At 42.9% G+C, this 20,731-nt stretch overlaps 1 protein-coding gene and 1 pseudogene across 1 annotated transcript; one reads left to right on the plus strand and one right to left on the minus strand.

Moving 5' to 3' along the window:
• Nucleotides 1-11,350: 11,350 nt before the first annotated feature.
• Nucleotides 11,351-15,994, minus strand: LOC127762009 (uncharacterized; annotated as a pseudogene).
• A 783-nt stretch (nt 15,995-16,777) lies between these two features.
• LOC127762895 (monooxygenase 1-like) lies at nt 16,778-19,888 on the plus strand. Its single transcript, XM_052287425.1, has 6 exons — nt 16,778-16,893; nt 17,164-17,310; nt 17,403-17,453; nt 17,555-17,720; nt 17,994-18,222; nt 19,003-19,888. The coding sequence occupies exons 1-6, from the start codon at nt 16,799-16,801 to the stop codon at nt 19,572-19,574; spliced, it is 1,260 nt and encodes a 419-aa protein (XP_052143385.1). The 5' UTR covers nt 16,778-16,798; the 3' UTR covers nt 19,575-19,888.
• The last annotated feature ends 843 nt before the right edge of the window (nt 19,889-20,731 follow it).

Consider the following 20,731-nt stretch of genomic DNA (forward strand, 5'->3'; position numbering starts at 1 on the left):
CTCTGTTCCTTCCCATCGTCAGCATCGCCCCACGGCAGCACCCTTCCCGCGCCACCGCTTCCCATCTGCTCCATCTCCCCCACCGTCGCCGCCTCGCGCGGCCACACTGGCCCTGTGTGTTCGCCGCCGCTCAACCATTGCCTCGGCCGCGCTGCCACGCCACTATAACCTCGGCCGCGCCGACGTCGCCCGATCGCCGCGCCTCCCATTCCATTGCCACCACTGCCTTTCCCGCGCCGTCGCGCGCCAGCTGTCTCCCACTCGGGTGCGCGCACATGTGAGAGGGGAACAAGATAGCACAGCAAAAAGGAGAGGAGGAATTGAGAACGGAGAGGAAAGAATAAGGAGGAGAGAGAGATACCGACATGTGGGACCCACATGGCCCCACCGACACGTAGGCACCACCATGGCATGCCACGTCAGTGGATGGAGCGGGTCGGAGCCCGTTTGGACCTATATAACACCCAAGACAAGTTCAGGAACCCAAAAATACATTTTGAGAGTTCAGGGACCTAGATGACACATCCGTACAAGTTTAGGGACCGCTGGTGCACTTCACTCTCTGTTATATATCTATTACTTAGCTGTGAGTGATAATTCCGTTAGCTTAGTTGTATTTTGATATAATAACATATTTCTATTAAATACTTGCTTAATTGTGAACTTTGTTTTAGATTCAGATGACTAACTTAGCCCCCTCCCTTAGACAGTAATACAATTTTACTTGGGTCTGTTAGTTTGGAATGTATAAAAATAAATGTGAAATACATTAGTTAGGTACTAACTGAGATGTAGATGCAAATTAGTTGAGGTAGCTTTTAAATTACCTTGTAAATAAGTGTATGGCCATATGATATATTTTATGAATTAATTACATGTTTTGCAGAACAATATGGTTGTTGTAAGGTATAGTGCGGAGGCTCTATCAGCTTACGAACATGTCATCACCCAGACATTTGGTAGCAAGGAAGAAAGCGTTGATTTTTACAACAATTATGCTCGTGGAAAAGGTTTTAGCACCAGAAAATGCTACTTGGAAAGAATTAAAGGCACGAAGCAGGTGTGCCTAAGAAAGTTGGTGTGCAGTCGACAAGGTTTCCGTGAAGGTAAGTATATGAAGAGAACGGGTAGAAAAGGAAAAGCTCGAAACCTGACTTGTTTGTGGGTGTGAAGCAAAACTAGTCATTATGCTTAACCAGGAAATAGGGCGGTGGTTCGTGAAAGATTTTATGGATGAACACAACCATTGTTTAGCACATGTTGATCAAGTTTGTTTTCTAGTTCACACCGTAAAATCAGTGATGCACATAAGGCAGATATCCTTGAAATGGAAATAGCAGGAGTGCGAAAACACCAAAATATGAATATAATGGAAAAACAATTTGGTGGTTATGGCAATGTTGGATTTGTATCAAGGGATATATATAAGCAAGACACCATAGTTGATGGTGATGCTCAAACGGTGTTGAGTCACCTAAGGGCACGACAGGAGAGGGATCATGATTTCTTTTTCATGTATGAGATAGATAAGCAAGGCCATTTGAAACATTTGTTCTGGTCAGATTCATAGTCTCGTCTGGACTATGATGCGTTTGGTGAAGTTGTGGTATTCGACAGCACATACAGGACAAACAAATATAACTTACCATTTTGTACCGTTTGTTGGATTGAACCACCATAGAAGCACTGCCATATTTGGATGTGGCATTGTTTCTGATGAATCAGGAGAAGCATATGACTGGTTGTTGACCACCTTTTTCACTTGTATGGCTCAGAAATATCCCATATCTGTTATCACTGATGGAGATCTTGCAATGCAAAGAGCATTTAGAAAATTATTATATGATTACTGTTCAGCACATGAGTTTGAGAGCAAATGGATCCATTTTAGGGAAAAGCATGAAATTACCAGCGGTGATACTTGTTGCATCAAATGTATGAGATGAGGATGTTACGTGCTACAACATATCAAGAAGGACTATGTTATTTAGGCTTGAAGAGTAACCAACGAAGCGAGAGTTTGAGCTCAACATTACATACTCATCTTGATGGGCAGATGACATAATTCCGCATGATGCATCATTATAAGGAATGCTTATCCAATTTACGGCGAAATGAGGCGAAGCTAGATAGTGAGGCATCCCAATCTGTGCCATTCACGGAGTTGGATGCTTCTAACATTGAGAAAGATGCAGCACATGTGTATACACCTACTATTTTTGCATTGGTGAAAGAAGAGATGTGGTGCAAGGAAGTTTACGATCAATGAAATACTAGATAGAGGAGATTTGACGATATATGTGATATGTCTGAGGGAAAGAAGAGAGCGGAAGTTTCATGTTGATTGTTCATTTTCAGAGACCTCGTTGGAAAGAATTTCTTGCTCCTGTTGTAAACTGCAATGCTAAGCCACACCATGTAGTCACATATTTTATGTGTCCCAGGGGTTGCCGTTGCATTGCTAAACGGTGGACTATGAGTGCGAAGTCTGCTATCCCATCCATAAGAAAGAGTAGCATGTATGATTGGTAAAAAAAGCCTAGAGAGGTACCGTGATTTACGCAATTTGAGCAATTCAGCATGTTTCAAAGCTTCTGAATCAAAAGATTTGTATGACAAGATGAAGCATGCATTGCGGAAAGTAATTACGGAAAGCAGTGCATCTAATGTTAAAAGGAAGTCTAATAGGCATGGGCATATAATACCACAAAGCTTGCAAGCTGAACCATTCATGGAGGCAAAGGTTCAAGATCCGGTTAAAATTGCTCCTAGATGTGCTCCTAGAAACCATACAAGAGGATCAAGGATTAAGGCCTTTCCTGCAAAAAGCCTAACCACACAAGACGAACATGTCCAGAGCGAACAACTTAATTAGGTAGATTTACTAATTATAGTTCAGGGAGTAAACTATGTTTCGGTTTTAGGACATTTTCATGCGCTTGATTTCATAAGTCTAGTGTATGGTGAGTTGGTGATTTTGTGTTAGCTCTGAATCTGTACTTTGGTAACACAGGTTTCAGTACGAGTGACCTTGCTTTTTTAGAAAAAAATGAACTTGTGCATGGAGTAATAGATGTTGTTTTAGGTTCAGATACCTCTTGCACTGAAGTCATAGCATAGTTTCAGAATCTTAATTTTATATGTGTATTATATGGTGACTTTATGTTAGATCTGGATTTTTTGCTTTGCTAACATAGGTTCAGTTTCTGTGATTTTTCACTGAAAAAAAAAAACTTACAGCGTGGTAATTATTCGCTTTCAGGATCCTTGCACTGATTTATAATGCATGGAGCACTACAAGATCCAAAAGACAGTATTCTCACTTGGCGTATGAATATCTTGGGCCCATCATAGGGCCGTCAGACCTTATTGGAGCATCATTTATATTATTTTCATATTGCTAGTACAAACATGTTATTTTTTGCTTTTGTCAGTACTACTTGGAACTCCTATATTTACCAAGTGAATGTTACATGTTATTATTTGTGAATCGATCTGCACAATGATATTCCTCCTGTGTAATTTCGTCTTGTAATATTCTATGTTTTGCCAATTATACAACGGTTCTAACGCATCAAATAAAAGTTATATTCATACCATGTCATCGGGAGCTAATTGTGCTGGTGGTTGATTAGTGAATATTTGAAGACAGCCACCAGGGATTGTTTCCCACTTCCATCTCTTTTTGGCCATTTATTATTATCCCTAAGAATGGGCTTCAAAACAATCCAGTGGCCCAAGTTGTACGAATGAGTTGGCCGGTTTGGTTTGTGCTTGTGAGACCGTTTTACTAGAATTTTCACCTTTTCGTTTCTCAAAATTTCTCTGATGTACCGACTACAAAAGCACACGAAAATTCAATATTTTTTTTAAAAAAATTCTGAACAAGTATTGAAAATATCACATTATTTATATAAAATTTCCAATGATTTTAAATTTGGTTGAAATTTAATATGTCAGAAATATCTCGATTTAATAGTCAACTATTTGCCAAATTTGATTTATGAATTCATGATTGTAGTTTTTAATTTTGTACATGCCTAATTCAAATATGTTTAATAACATCCTATCACTTTTTTTTTAAAAAAAGCTATATTTCTGCTTCACAATCTGCCTAGAACAGGCTTGTTATTTTTTTCTCATATGTGTTCGATAAAAACTATAGCCGCCTCAAAGATCCATGCTCATGATGATGATGTATATGCGATTGCATGCACTAAAGATCCAGGCCTCATCAGTTGCCATATAATGTATGTGCCGATAACAAATTTTGAATCTTAAAACACAATATATATGCAAATACATGAGACCATAGCCGCTTGAAAGACCCATAGCTCATGATTTCATAGTTTCTTCTTTAACATTGGCATATGAGTTATGAAAACATATATATGTTAAAGTTTTAATTATATTTTTTTTATCGCATGTATGCCTTTTTCGTATTATCAGCAATTGGCCAACTGATGGTCATACGCGAAACTTTGGTCGATATACCTCTTTTTATGAAGTAACTAATGCGTACTGCTATGAGTATGTTTTCCAAAGAAGAAGGCGTATTACCTAAACATTGCCCAATTGTAGTGCGTGGACCAGTTATGGCCCAGATATGGCCCAAGTGTTGTTAACTAATTTTATCCGATTAATCAGTAGTCTCATCCATTTAATCAGTTGCAGCCTCAAATACTCAAGTCAGTTAGTGCTCCAGATCACTACCCTACTTTTTCGAGAAAGCATAAACAAGCCGCGAGAGGCGGCCGAATGTGGCTGGGCAACTGGGACGGTGAGTATGCACCATTTTTCTTCTTCAATCTGAGTATGCTGCCATAGATGTTGTCTTCAATCTGTCAGAAAAACTCTTTCAATGTGCTCTCAGCTCACACGCTCGAAATCTCTGAAGAATGTCAAACGATGAACAGTTAACTGAAACTCAAGAACAGAGATAATAGAGAAGTGTTTTGGTGCTGCGCAAAAACCAACTGCAGCTTTTCGTTTTCTCTTCTATTTATTCTCCTCAACCCATGGGGTTGTTACATGCATAACAGACTCCGACTTTGCTAGATCTAACGACCGAACGTGCCATCCCATGCTCCAAACCCAGCTCAGCCACTACAACTGAAAGAACTGAAAAAACGCTAACTGACTTGACCGAACTCTGAAAGTTTCAGTCCGGTCATGCAATGCACAAAAAAAACTATTACATCATGCGAATGACTAATTCAACCTATAAACCAGGTCTGGCATTCAAGATTAATAGCTACTCTATCATTTTCCCCCCTAATCTTGAATCACCTGCTCCAAACCTATCTTCTTTCGAAGTTCCTGAAATCGAACTCGTCCAACAGGTTTTGTCAGAATGTCTGCAAGCTGGTCTTCAGAACGCACATACTCCACGACAATTTGCTTCTTCTCCACACACTCCCTGATGAAATGGAATCGAGTATCAATGTGTTTGCTTCTGTCATGAAGTACTGGATTCTTACACAAACTGATTGCAGACTTGTTGTCAATTTTCATCACTGTTTGGTTGGGTTTTTCAGCTAGTATTTCAGCCATCATCCTGCTTAGCCAAATGCCCTGACATGCAGCCGTAGTAGCTGCAATATATTCAGCTTCACACGATGACAAGGCTACCACCATCTGTTTTTGAGATTGCCAGCTGATCAAACTCTCTCCCAACCTGTACAGAACTCCAGTGGTGCTCTTCCTATCATCCATGTCTCCTGCCATATCACTATCACTGAACCCAACCAATTCCAGATTTTCAGACTTATTCCTTCCAAACCAGCAGCCAATTTTGAGAGTCCCAGAAATATACCTCAAAATATGTTTTACTGCGGCCCAATGTTCAGAAGTTGGCTTTTCCATAAATCTAATTACATATCCAACTGAATACGCAAGATCAGGCCTAGTATTCACCAAATATCGGAGACTTCCCACAATGCTTCTATACAAAGTTGAATCTACAGCTTCACCATTACTGTCCTTTCTTAGTTTCAACTTTGCCTCCATTGGAACCTGAGTTGAATTGCAGCCTTCCATTCCTGTCTTCTCCAAGATTTTTGCTGCATAGGCACTTTGTGACAAGAAAACCCCATCACTTCTCTGGACAACCTCCATTCCTAGATAGTAGCTCAGCAACCCCAGGTCACTCATGCGAAATTTATCCTTCATTTCCATCTTGAAATGTTCAATTTCACCTTCTTAAGCCCCACTAATGATCAAGTCATCAACATACACCCCAACTATCAACCTCAAACTTCTAGTTCCTCTCACATACACAACACTTTCAGTCTCGGACTTTGTAAATTTCAGAGAGAGCAGTGTGTTATGCAACTTAGCATTCCAGGCCCAAGGAGCCTGCTTCAGGCCATACAACGCTTTCTTCAGTCTTAACACTCTGCCTTCACTTCCTTTTTTACTGAACCCAGGAGGTTGCACAACATAGACTTCTTCCTCTAGGTCACCATTCAAGAAAGCAGACTTTACATCCATATGATGAATCTGCCAACCTTTATTCGCAGCCAAAGTAATCAACAATCTCACAGTCTCCATCCTTGCCACAGGGGCAAAAACTTCCTCAAAGTCAATCCCTTGCTGCTGAACATATCCCTTTGCCACTAATCTGGCCTTGTGTTTCACCACTGCACCTGCTGGATCCTTCTCACCTTGAACACCCACTTCAAACCAATTGCCTTGTGCCCAGACGGGAGATCTGCAATACACCAGGTTTGGTTTTCTTCGATCGATTTTAACTCTTCTTGCATTGCTTCCCTCCAACACACATGTTGCTCAGCTTCAGCAAGACTCATGGGTTCTTCACTCGCCAACAAGCATTGATCACTATAATCAAAATCCAGAACAGGCTCAGTGGTGGAGAGGATGTCTTGAACACGGCGATACCTAACAGGCCCATCATCAGAATTTGGAGTTACCACACTCGGCGGTGTGCAGAATTCCACCCCTGCAACTCGTCCTCAGAGCCCGCAGCTTTCGCCCAGACTCCAACTCGACGCCGGCTTGGAACTGTTTGATTGCCGCCGCTGCTTCATGCTTGCCGGATAGGAGCCAAATCCACATGTACTGGCTCATGTCATCCACGAGAAGCAGGAAGTACTTCCTACCACCCGGTGTCGTAGGCGTGATCGGCCCGCACAAGTCGCCATGCACCAGTTCGAGCGCCTCCTGTGCTCTGAACTTGGCCTCCTCCGGGAACGGGAGTCGCCGTTGTTTGCCCGCGAGACAGCCGTCGCACAATTGATCAACGTGATCAATGGCCGGAAGCTCGCGAACCATGTTCCCCTGCACCAGCCTCCGAAGCGCCTGAAAATTCAAGTGCCCGAAATGCGCATGCCACCACCATGTCGTCTCGCTGCCACTCGCCGCTAGACAAACAGGGCTTGCAATGTTCAATTTTAGCACATACAGATAGCTATTATCACGGTATACCTTGGCGAGCAACAAGCCTTCGGGATCACGGAGCGTGAATACACCGCCCCAGATGTGTGCATCGTAGCCGCGCGCGTCGAGTCGCCCGACGCTCACGATGTTCTTGCGCAGCTTCGGAATGAAGTACCCGCGTCAAGCGATCGGTGATCTCCGTTCTTGCACTTAAACACCACGGTTCCGCGCCCCTGGATGTCTATCACCGAGCCATCGCCGAATTTGACAGTGCCGACGACTCCAGTGTCGAGCTCGGCGAAGGCTGAGCGCGCCCCCCGTCATGTGATTCGTGGCCCCGGTATCCAGGAACCATTCTCCTGTGTTCTCCACTTCATGCACGTCATCGTCATCCAGGACCACCTTCCTTTCAGTGAGGTGCACTTCTTGCACCCTAGGTGTTCGACCAAATGCCGCTTCGCCAGTGAGCGACAGCCCGGTCACATGTGCCATGAGCAGAGTCGGCTCCTCCTCTGTCTGCACCATGTTCGCCTCGACGCGGCGCTGACGTCGCGGTTTTCGACATTGCCTAGCAAAATGGCCATATTGTTCACAATTAAAGCACTTCACCTTTGAGATGTCACGGCCGCCGCTCCCCCCGGAAGCCGCCTCCTTGCCCTTTGGCGAACCAGCAGATTTTCCATGGCGATTTGGTGTGCCAGAGCCGCTGCGACCCTTTCCATTGCCACTGGATGCTTCCTGCTCCTTCTGCTTACTCCGTGCCTGCCATTGTTCCTCCGTGAGATACAACTTGCTTCCTCCTTCTTCTTCTTCGTCATCGCTGTAGCTGTCAACCGTCGACAGCCGCCCGACGAGCTCCTCAAGAGCCATCGTTTTCACGTCGAGAAGCTGCTCGAGGGAAATCGCCACCGGCTTGTACTTCTTCGGGACAACACGCAACAGCTTCTTGTTGATGTGTTCATCCTCCATGACTCCACCCATGTCGCGAATGTCCGCGATGACGGCAGTGAGCCGCATCGCAAACTCCTCCGGCGTCTCTCCCTCCTTGAATTGCATCGACTCAAATTGACGACGGAAGCCCTGCTTCTTCGCCTCACGCACACGGTCGACACCGACCTGCATGGTCTTGATGGCGTCCCACGCCGCCTTCGCCGTGTCGTGCTTCGCCAGACCGCGCAGCATCTCGCGCGGCACCGCCTAGAGAATTGCGGAGAGGGCTGCGCGATCATCGCGGTACTCCGCATAGCCGGGGTCGATCGCCATCCATAGCCCTTGCGCTTGTAGGTTAACACGCATCAACAGAGCCCAATCCGGGTAATTGGTCCTCGACAGCACCGGGAGGCGGGCCATGTGCCCAGCGTCTCTCCCCTGTGGCACGAGAGGAAGGTTCGCACTGTCAGCGCCACTCCCCGCGCCACTGCCACCCGCACCACCGTGTCCACTGCCGCTTCCGCCGCCGCCACCACCTCCACGGCGTCTGGGCGGTGTGTATCGCCCGTCATCATCAGACATCGTCGCAGGACCGTCGTGGTACCGCTTTGATACCAATTGTCAGAAAAACTCTTTCAATGTGCTCTCAGCTCACACGCTCGAACTCTCTGAAGAATGTCAAACGATGAACAGTTAACTGAAACTCAAGAACAGAGATAACAGAGAAGTGTTTTGGTGCTGCGCAAAAACCAACTGCAGCTTTTCGTTTTCTCTCCTATTTATTCTCCTCAACCCATGGGGTTGTTACATGCATAACAGACTCCGACTTTGCTAGATCTAACGACCGAACGTGCCATCCCACGCTCCAAACCCAGCTCAGCCACTACAACTGAAAGAACTGAAAAAACGCTAATTGACTTGACCGAACTCTGAAAGTTTCAGTCCGGTCATGCAATGCACAAAAAAAACTGTTACATCATGCGAATGACTAATTCAACCTATAAACCAGGTCTGGCATTCAAGATTAATAGCTACTCTATCACAATCTACATCGGTAATGCCAATTAGTTAGATCAAATCATTCTCTTAAATCTGTGCATAGATGGTGTCAAAGATGGGACAGAGACCTACCAGCTTCAACGGCGGCAGTGCATTGTGACATCCCGGCCCAGGGCTTAATAGGATTAATAGAATACTCATATCAACAAGTTGCAACTTCTTTTCCGGAAGCCGATCTCGAAAGAACTCTGAGGTTAAGCGTAATTCTTCCCGAGTGCACACGAGTAAGGACAAAGTGTGCAGAAAAGACTTGCGTTGGTCTGTGAGGACATTCTATGACCTAGACCTATGAAAGTTGCCAGATGTAAGCAGGCCTGGCCTGATAGAATACTCATATCAACAAGTTGCAACTTCTTTTCCGGAAGCCGATCTCGAAAGAACTCTGAGGTTAACAAGTTGCAACTTCTTTTCCAGAAGCTGTTCTTGAAAGAACTCTGAGATTAAGCGTGCTTGGCCTGGAGTAATTTTGGGATGGGTGACCGATCGGGAAATTCTTCCCGAGTGCACACGAGTGAGGACAAAGTGTGCAGAAAAGACTTGTGTTGGTCTGTGAGGGCAGTCTATGACCTATGAAAGTTGCCAGATGTAAGCGGGCCTGGCCTGGGAGAGGCGGGACGTTACATGCATCCAACCATCACCAGTTTGCACAAGGGACGCCACTTCTGCAAAATCAATCCACAGATCAAGAACGCAATGCATCCAAGTAGCACAAGGGGCACCAATTCCGCAAAGTCAATCCACAGATCACGAAGTCACTGAGGACGAGGTTAGTTAATTAGTAAATCAGTATATACATTTATACATTTGCTATACCATAAGTACATCATCTGTGCACAATGATATTCGTTACATAATCATGTTTGATTACCACAATTTCCAGCAAATTGCTATGAGGCATGGAGATATGACCATTATTTGCTCTCCAGAGCAATATGCAGAGACAGTAGAACAATTGTCCAAAAAAAAAAACAGGAAACAATGAAGTTCCTAGGGCTAGGTGGCTTGTTAATATGAAGGTGGTAACTCTCCGCCGTATCATGCTAGTTAAGATTGCCAAGTCATTCAACCTAGAATCAAAGTGTTTTGTGGTAGGCGGTAAAGAAATTCCATTGCTAGAAACTCATGTTTATGAAGTAATGGATCTGCCAATCAAAGGGGAAGAAATATCTGTAGACAACAAATCAAAAATCAATGGTGAGTTGTTCAACCGATACAAAACACCAGGAAAAGGACACATTTCTTTCTAGGGGTTGAGGGACAATATTTTAAGATCTAAGAAGGTTGATGAAGATTTTATCCGTCAGATTGTTTTGTGTACTATTGGTGTTGTTTTAGCTCCCACAACAGATTACCATGTTGACTCAAAGCATTTGTCCATTGTTGAAAATATTTCGGATATTCCAAAGCTCAACTGGGGAACTTTCACTCTGTCTCATCTAAGGGTTGCATCCATACTTTTGTTGAAGAAGACCTAGTCAATCTGCAAGGAAATTTAGGCCTGCTCTAGGTAATTGCCATATAATATAATCAGTTCCTGTAAAAAAAAATATAATTAGTGTACATATTGTTTTACCCTCACTGACCAATTAATTTTGTTTATTGGCATCAAATCACATAAAGTCTACCTTTTGTAGTTTTGGAACTGGGAAAGGATTCAAGCATAGAGTAAATATGGTGTTTCCTATTCTCCTCCAATTCATACGTTGATGGCACGTTGGGACGAGAGAAATGCAAAACTAAGAACCAATGCCTATGAGAAAGAAGGCATACATGGAGGCGTGGTAACTTCAGACGAAGAACTTCATCTTATTTTGTACATGAATCCCTATTGTAACTAACAGCTAAATCATATTATACAGGTTATCATGAATTTACCTGATCAGTGCATACCCAATATTGCCAATAAAAAGCCACCTCTTTAATCACATGGAGACCCTATGCAAACACAAGCACGCCAACCTTCTCAGCAGGTACATGGAGACCATGTGCAGAAAGTTACAAGGGAACCTGCATATCACTCGGCAGAACACCGTTCTCACTCAGTCCATCATTCTATCACAAATAACCAGGTTCATATAGATTTATCTCATGATAATTATACTGTCTAGCTATATTTTTTACATATTTTTTCAAAAAGAGGAATAAAAAAATTTTCTTTGATGTTTGAAGGTTAACCTAATACTTCAAGCTATGGCGAAGGAGCGCTTCTCACTTGAAAGAGTAATCCATGATATGGAACATAAACTTCTTTCAAAGATTCTCACTATACAACAGGAATTAACTGAGATTAAAATGCATGACACCCTACCAACAAGGGTCTACAATCTAGAAGTAGGTTTGTTTCAATGTACAAACGATTTAAATATATGGTCTGTCTATCATTACCATGTCTCCTTCCTAGATCTTGTTTACCTGTATTACAACTATTCTCTTTTCTAGGAAATCAGCAATGTAGTTCGCATGTACAATTCTTCTCCATTTGGTGAACCAAACTGTAAGGTATAACGCGTACAAAACATTTTTGTTAAATACTAATTTTAATATATAAGCCTTCAGCTACATAAATATTCTTTGTCCAACTAAAAAATTGTTTTTTTATGGTAACTCTCCCTTTTGTAGGAACAAACCTCTCGAATGAACACTTGCCATGCCAACGATGGTTGGAACAAAACTTTTGGAGAAAAGGAAGAAACATTACAAGGGTGTACCAACGTCGATCCAAAATGTTTTCAAATCAATTGTTCCAATAAAATACCAGGCAAGCATGTTGAAAAGATATAAGAATCATCGCCTAATATTGCTGCTCCATTAGAAAAGATACAATAATCATCGCCAAATATTACTGCTCCATTAGAAAATCCCTTGCATGAATAGTGCATACAAACATTTCACCAACTCACTGCACTATGGGTTTTGAGCGTTCAATTTTAGCTACAAAACAGTTACTAAAAAGGACCGGTGGTCGTGACATATATGCTACTCACCCTGTGGAATATATTTGTATGAGGATGACAAATACCATAATACCTCAACACAATTTGAAATTTTTTTCTCAGACTATACAGATGGTTATATTCTAACAAAAGAGGACGAAGAGGTCCTACATTTTGTGAGGAATAGCTACATTTGGGCCACAATTGCTTTAATAGCTGATATTCCACTCGCAATTAACTTCCTACTCCCCAATGTGAATGGAGGATGGTTATATGACACGGTGAGTTAGGCAATTTTACATTCGTACAAAAAAATACTAATATTTGTGTCTAACCAAACATATACATTTTTTTATTGCAGGTGATCGATGCGTATGGTTACACCGCCAACATAGCAAATCATAATGCAGGAGTCATCACAACCTTCCAAAGTAACTTATTATTTGATGATTTTGAAGACTTCGATTCAAGATTTGATCATCATTGGGTTTCACAAGTTGGCAAGATTTGTGTTGTGCGACACATGGTACATTACACACACCTTATGAATTAACTAGTATATCTATAATTGAAAAGATGTGTCAGACTCTGGTTCATATTTAAAACTAGCATGTCAATATTAGGTATTTGTCCCATTCAATGTGATGGGAAGCCATTGGAGTTTATTAGTGGTGAATTCACTCAAGAAGGAGATCAAAATTCTTAACTTTGCTGTCTCAATGATGAGGTTGCACGATGAGGAAAAGGAAAAACGAATAGTAATATAATCTTTTACCATAAAAACTTGGCAAATAATATAGCAAATGTATTTGCTAATGATGAGCATTCGAAATTTCTTGTATGGCAGGTAACAAACTTGCAATTATGTATAGAGCGTGCAGTTGAAGGTGGTTTGGTCACACTTATCGAGCCTATAAACATTACTCTGTAGAAAAACCAGTACTATGCCCGATATACCATAACAAATGGACTAGTAAGAAAAATTCTTAATATTTGCTAGCATTCATACCTAATAACAGATTAATATATTGCCTTTAACTTATAGAAAAATTCTTAATATTTGCTCTCAGAATGTAACAAAGTTCGGAGACCATCCTACAAACATCCTATCACGGTTTGCGAAATTGATATGGCAATTATTTATCCTTTGTGTCACTGTTCAGTAATACTATTTAATATTTTATGTTATTCAGGAAGCTGAATTTCTCTCCTAGATTGCAAGAGACATTGAGGGAGAAGAGCAAGCTATGGATGCTGATGTCAAAATAATATGCACTGCAAAAAGAAAGAGGGCAATGAAGGTTTCAAAAAAAAAAAACTACACATGACAGTGTGCTACAAGATGCTAACAGAAAAAGCCTGCATATAGTAAGTCAAGGTACAAAGAAGCGTGCGCGAACGCAAACTAAAGAGTCAAGTACTGCAAAGTCTAACACCAAGGAAGTAAGCCCGGAAAGTAAAACAATTGCACAAAGAGTGTGTTCTGCGAATCGAAGGATGCACACTCCTAGTCAATATCAATTGAGCCCCTACCAACAACATTAGAGTTATCAAATTCTCTGTTTATTATTTTGGATCAGATTTGTAATATTTCTTATGGATCATTTTTTTGCGTATCTGACATTCCATTTATTCAATGTCATTCCAATGAGCTAAGTCAGCCAACCTTACTTTGTTTTCAGAAGTGGGAATCATATCAAGTTTAGGCATGGTTACTTATTAAGAGAGAGAAAGAGAGAGAGAGAGAATTCCACTTTGCACCCATTTTTGTTACCATGTATGCATATTGGACCAGGGTTTCCTAAACTTTGCGGTTCACACCATCTAAACTTGCCAAAAGGTTGCAGTTTGGACCATGGAAATGTTTCGGCAGCTAGCTTGTTATCGTGGTCATTGTCGAAACAAGATTTCGGCAATATAAAGGGGATAGCGTACAAGACCTAAAAGTGGATGGATGCGGGAACAAGGATTTAGACAGGGGCAAGCCCTCTCGATGAGAGGTAATACCCTACTCCTGTTTGGGGATTTGAATTTGCCAGGTGTTGTATTGATCTGACGATCTAGTTGTGAATCCTCCTGCCCTAGAGGGCCTCCTACCCACCTTATATAGGATGGGGGGCAAGGTTACAAGATAAAAACTTTAACCATTACGGTATTGGTTTCCTAAATTTACTTTACAATATAATCAAAACAGAACTTTAGGCCGTTCCGTAATATACAAGGAAACGTAATACCCAAGTCATGATCTGTACATATTCTATAGATATAAGTTATCCCCTATAACTAGTCGGATAACCATACCATGTGGGTATGGGATACCCATAATCTCCACAACATTCTAAAATCAAATTCTACGCTGAAATCAGCAACAATTGCAGCCCAGTTTTGCAAGTCACACAAAACAACCAATCTTATCAAAAAAAAAAAAACCATTGTACAATTCTACTACTCTAGCATACCAGCAACCTTCAACTCTAGTGAATGGAAGAAAAACAACAATTCTATCACACCTGTAACATTATTCTCTAGTGCAATTCATTCTAAAAGAGGCACAAAGTGCAATTCACTCTACCAAAATTCTGTCCAGCCCTTAATAGCTCAAGTTAAAGGGCATCTAACAAAAGGATCCAAAACAAGCTGAATGTAAATATAACACAGTCACAACACGGCAAGATCGAAATCAACTACTAGATGAATGCACCTCGAAATATCAGATCAAGTTAACTCACGTCTACGCAGAGCCAGAGGCTTACTCCAAATCGCCAGCAGCTGCGGCCATGGCCAACGCGAGCTCGCGGTCGTCGATGGTACACTGTGAAGGAAGGGGAGCCCATGCGCTTCGCATCAGTCACCACCAGCTCCAATTCTACCCCTGGCTAGAAACGATCGGGGAGGAGACGCATTGCAACTACGAACCAGAAAATAATAATTAGAAAAATTATGTGCCGTTGCGATTTCTATTCACCCCCAAATTCTCAATGGAAGAAGAGCACCACTACTCGCCGAGGGAACTAAGGCGAGGGGACGAGAACGACGAACCTTGAAGGCCGGCGCTTCGCCGCGGATGATACGACAGAACATACAGCTCTTCCCTTCCCGTCCCGGCGATGGCGGCGGCGGTGCAAGGGGAGGTCAAGACCCCGCGCTTTGCTCCGCGCACATGATGTCCTGGTCACCTTCGCTGGCAGGGGCGCCGAGGTGGAGATGGGAGCGGAGCACGGCGAGGCGCCGCGATAGCGACATTTGTGTGGGAGACAAGGTGGGGATGAAAGTGTGGTCTATGGACAGGGCTCGCGTGCCTTCACGCCTCTTCCCCTCTGCATCAGTCACCTCCACCTCCACCTACAATCCCACCAACGGTTGGAGAGGAGCGCCCCAAAGCGGAGGCAGCGGGGTCGGCCGCCGCGAGCTCGCAATCATGGGCACCGAGGTCGCGGTCGTCGACACACGCTCTGAAGGACGAAGATCCCGTGCGCCACCGCCTCTCCGCCTGAAATGGATTGACGGAGGTGCGACGGCGAGACGGCCGCCGCGAGCTTGCGGTGCTAGGCGCCGAGCTCCGATGGTGGACGATCCCGTGTGCCTCCGGTTCTCCCCCTCTGCCAACTTTCTCGGAGACCTCCACAAACACCTAGGGTATGTTTGGCTAATGGGTTAGGGAGATGATTTCCCATCCACTAAAGGACATCTTTAAATCCCAACCATTCATTCTTCCCACCTCATTTCATCTTAGCCCTTCATTCATTTTCATTTTCCAGTCCCACCTCTTATAACCCATTATCCAAACACTCCCCTAGAACAGACATAGAACGGATCGGGAGTAGAGAAGACGCTTTTGCCCTTTACCGAATTTTTTTAATGAAAATCAATTAACATTTTAACCTTCCACCTTCCATACCTGGCCCACCCTTTTGATATCTTCTTCCTAGTAGCTTCTCTCTTTGTGCGTTAGATCATTATTGATCAAGGATCCTAATTAATTCCAAGCATAGAAGTTCTCATATTTTGGACCCATGATAGATTGATTTAGAACATGCGGAGCTTATTACATACCTTTCATAATTTTCACTTTCATATTCACATGCATGAAACTTAAAAAAAAACTCACAAAATTATTAGTCTCATATAATTGGATTTATAATTAATCACCAAAACCAAACTTAAACTTTCAATTATTTGTGACGACCAATTCAATTTGTTTATTGTGGAGATACCCATGTTACACTGAACTGTACGTTATCATAGTATAACAAATCCTAGGTAGAGAAGACAGATCCATCAGACGTACACCATCCTCTGGAAATATTTTATAGTATAGAAATAATCGTATCTGGCCAGCCAGTGGCCAAAATAATATAATCTTCACCGTCATCGATCCATTAATCTAAGACCTAAAGGAGAGGTCAAATTATAAATCCTCGGTAGCAGGTAGCTTGAGTTAGTAGGAGACACGGGAAGCTAGCAAGTAGCAAGCGGAGATGGAGATGGAGGAGGTGGTGGAGGACGCCGCCCATGGCATCGTCATCGTCGGCGGCGGCATCTGCGGCCTCGCCACCGCTCTCGCCCTTCACCGGTACACGCACCTGTTCTCTCACTCGACCATATCTCCTCCATCGATCGACCTTACCGTGCAGACAAGTAGGAGTAGTTTTTGTGGTTTTGTCCATGCCTCTCGTCGCTATCGTCGTCGCTGTTCGTCCTAGATTGTCGACCAATTCGTGACTAGATAGCATCGAATATCCTGCTTTTCCTCGTCCTCGGGGAAAAAAGAATCTGAACTAATGCTAAGAAGAAGACGAGGAGGAGGAAATGGATTAATCTCTGGTTGTGGGTTTGAGTGCAGGAAGGGGATAAGCAGCCTCGTGCTGGAGAGGTCCGAGGCGCTGCGAGCAGACGGCGTGGCCATCGGCATCCACGCCAACGGATGGCGAGCTCTGGAGCATCTTGGCGTCGCGGCGGTGCTCAGGGAGGCCACCAACGCCATCACCGCGTAACTAGAATTAATCAACCTCAGCCTTCATCAGGTTGCAATAGGATCACTGAATAATCATTTACAAATGTGAAATGTATACTGCGTTTCAGGTATCGCAGCGTGTGGCAGCTGCAGAACAAGACCACCCTGCTGCCTGCCAGGTGAAGTTTTGCGCGCGGTTTGTCAACTACTACCGAGCTAGTACCAAATGCTGGCTAAGATCATTGAGGTTTTGCCTCCATTCTGTTCGATCAAATGCTAGGAAGGAGCTTCGGTGCTTGACAAGAAAGGATTTGGTGGAGACGCTGGCCAAGAACCTGCCTGCAGGGACGATCCGCTTCGGCTGTCGCGTCGCGGCCGTCGACGAAGACTCCGGCAGCCGCTGCCCTGTTCTTACCACGGAGGATGGACACACCATCAAGGCCAAGGTGATTAATTGACTAATTGCAACGTCTCTCAAGTCTCAACACATCCCTGAAATCAATTGCACAGTAATTTATGAATAAAAATTTTATATACATGTTCTTAATCTAAAAGTAAAGGCTGGAAAAATAAACTACGATAAAAAACCCCAAAATCGACTTAAATTTTCTAAATTTAAGGTTGAAAAAAAATCAAATTTTAGCCGATAAGTATGAGCGAAAAGATGAAGCCGTGTCTCAATCCAAATGCATGATTGATCCTATTCCTAGTCCTAGCAGGTGCTGATTGGCTGCGACGGCGCCAATTCGGTGGTGGCTAAATACTTGGGATTAGGGAATCCGTCGGAGCTTCCTCGTTTGGCCATTCTTGGCCTCGCCAGCTACCCGGACGGCCATCCATTTGGAACAGAGTTCCTGACCATTGCCGGCGATGATCTCGCCGTCGGACGGCTGCCCATCAACGACCATCTCGTCCATTTCTTCCTCAGCAGGCGCAGGCCTTCCACAGGTACACAGACAAACGATCACTGGCTACAGTATACGTTAGCTATCTGAAAAAAGTTTCACCGTTATCTGAAAAAAAAATCTGAAAAAGTTCAGAAATATAAGAGGAGAGACAAGGAAAACTCTTTTTATCCTTGTTTCGTTATGAAAAATTCTCAAATTATTACATATTTAATCCCATAAAGTTTTAAATTGAAACTTAACTCGCACATAGAGAGAAAAGAAAAGGTCAAAAGACAAACCCAGCGTTTGGGGGTTGGGTGTTATAGGTGTTTTCAGGTGTTTATTGTATCTTTTGGGAAATGATCTTGAGGTGTTTGTAGGATGGCGCTTTCGGTGTAAACCATTTTGTTGGGTTGATGCGCATCTCTTCTTTATCAATCAAATGAAGCATTGTTCTTCTTTTTAAAAAAACGTTTGAACAGTGGTCTGTTATGCATTTCAGAATATTTCCTCGGTGATAGTTGTCATTGTGCTACTTTGTTAAAAAAAATTCCATAATCATTTGCATTGCGTTTGAAAATAAAAACACAACAGAGGAGATGTCTTCTCGAGGAATTAGAATGTTTGGCAAAGTGTTGATTATAAACCGTACAACTTATTAAAAAATATTTTATAAGTAAAACATTTATATATGCGTTACTAGTGATTTAAAAGCTAGCATTGAGGACTTATCCCAAAAATAAACGTTGATAAAAAGAATTGAAATTAACTTTAAAAGTCAAGTTTTAAAACTGTAGCACTAATGTTTGGGACGAACTCACAAACATGTGATGATCTCCAGACATGGCACGAGACGCGAGCGCCGCGAGGGAGTACGTGCTGGAGAAGCTGCAGGAGTGCCCCGCCGACGTCGTCGACATGGTGCGGCGGTGCGACCATGCGTCATCGCTGTGGACCACGACGAAGGTGTGGTACAGGCCCCCCTGGCAGGTGGCGCTCGCCGCCTTCTTCCAGCTGAGGCGGCGCGCCGCCGTGACGGTCGCCGGCGACGCGATGCACGTCATGGGCCCGTTCATCGGCCAGGGCGGCTCCTCCGCGCTGGAGGACGCCGTCGTGCTCGCCCGCTCGCTATCGTCGTCGCGTGCCACCGTAGAAGGCGGCGCCGACGACTTGGCCGGTGACCGTGGTCGCCGGCACGATCAGCCGCAGGTCGACGGCGAGATGGGCGCGGCGATAGGGAGGTACGTGAGGGAGAGGAGGGCGAGGGTGATAAGGCTGTCGCTGGAGTCCTTCACCGTTGGGACTTTGCTAAGAACGAAGTCGGCCGTGGTAAGGCTTGTGTGCGCGGTCGTCATGGCTCTCCTAGGCACCAGGTCACGCAGGCATGCAGACTATGACTGCGGCTCTCTGTAAGAAGTGATAAGAAGTTTGTTTTTACTTCCTTGAATTATTCGATCTGCTATAACTATAGGTCTGTTCACTTTGATGCCAAAAAAAAACTTTATCAAATTTTGGCAATGCCAAAATTTTGGCATAGTTGCCAAAATTTTGGCAGGATTTCTTATATAGTTACCAAAATTTGGCAGCAAATTAAATGTAGCCACTTTTTTGGCAACTTTACTAAAACTTGGTAAGGTTAAAAATGACATCAAAATGAACAGGCCCTAGGTGAAACCCCGCGCATTACTGCGGAAATTTAGTATGAAGATATACATTGAAACATTATGCGAATTATGTTGGATGATAATTTAACATGTTTGTGTTTGAAAAACTCTTAAATTATAAAAACTATAAAGATATAACATGTTTATATGATGTTTAAATGTGATGATTGTTAATGTATGATGATGTGGCATCTTGTTAATTAGTGGATGATGATGTGGCATCTTTGCATGAAGATATACATTGAAACATTATGTGAATTATGTTGGATGATAATTTAATATGTTTGTATTTGAAAAGCTCTTAAATTATAAAAATTATAAAGATATAGCATGTTTGCATGATGTTTAAATGTGATGATTGTTAGTGGATGATGATGTGACATCTTATTAATTAGTGGATGATGAAGTGGCATCTTGTTAGTGGATGATGATGTAGCATCTTTGCATGTTAAGCTTAAGGAGTTAGTGGGGGATAACTTTATAGTAAGATAGGATTAAACAACTTAATCGACTGGCCCTAATTGATTCAGCTTAGAATTATTATAATCTAAATTATTAGGAGTAAGCAAGCAGATTATTATAATAAATTATTATAATCCATAAGCTAGATTAGTGCTAATCTAATGAATTTCTTTGGAGGAGCATTTTTTTCAGATTATTGAGTGGCTAAAGACCCATTACCCTTAGATGCATCCAACGATCCAGAGAAACAAACAACTCGCAACTTAAGTATAGTAATTCTCTCAAATGAAAACCATTTTGTGTGAAATTGCACTTGCTACAAGGAAACATATACTCCCTCCATCTCCCTTTATAAGGGATCCTAAGTTTTCTTACAGAGTTGAGAGGAAAACACCATAATATTCCATTGTGTATAACCCACCTTTTAAGTTTTGCCACTCTACT

Source organism: Oryza glaberrima, chromosome 2 (assembly GCF_000147395.1).
Source record: "Oryza glaberrima chromosome 2, OglaRS2, whole genome shotgun sequence".
Taxonomy (NCBI): Eukaryota; Viridiplantae; Streptophyta; class Magnoliopsida; order Poales; family Poaceae; genus Oryza; species Oryza glaberrima.

Bases quoted from the DNA above. Each gene is read 5' to 3' on its own strand.
- LOC127762895 (XM_052287425.1), top strand. From the start codon at position 16,799: ATGGAGATGGAGGAGGTGGTGGAGGACGCCGCCCATGGCATCGTCATC. The intron at 17,454-17,554 runs GTGAAGTTTTGC...ATCAAATGCTAG, and splicing joins ACCACCCTGCTGCCTGCCAG to GAAGGAGCTTCGGTGCTTGA. The intron at 18,223-19,002 runs GTACACAGACAA...GATGATCTCCAG, and splicing joins CAGGCGCAGGCCTTCCACAG to ACATGGCACGAGACGCGAGC.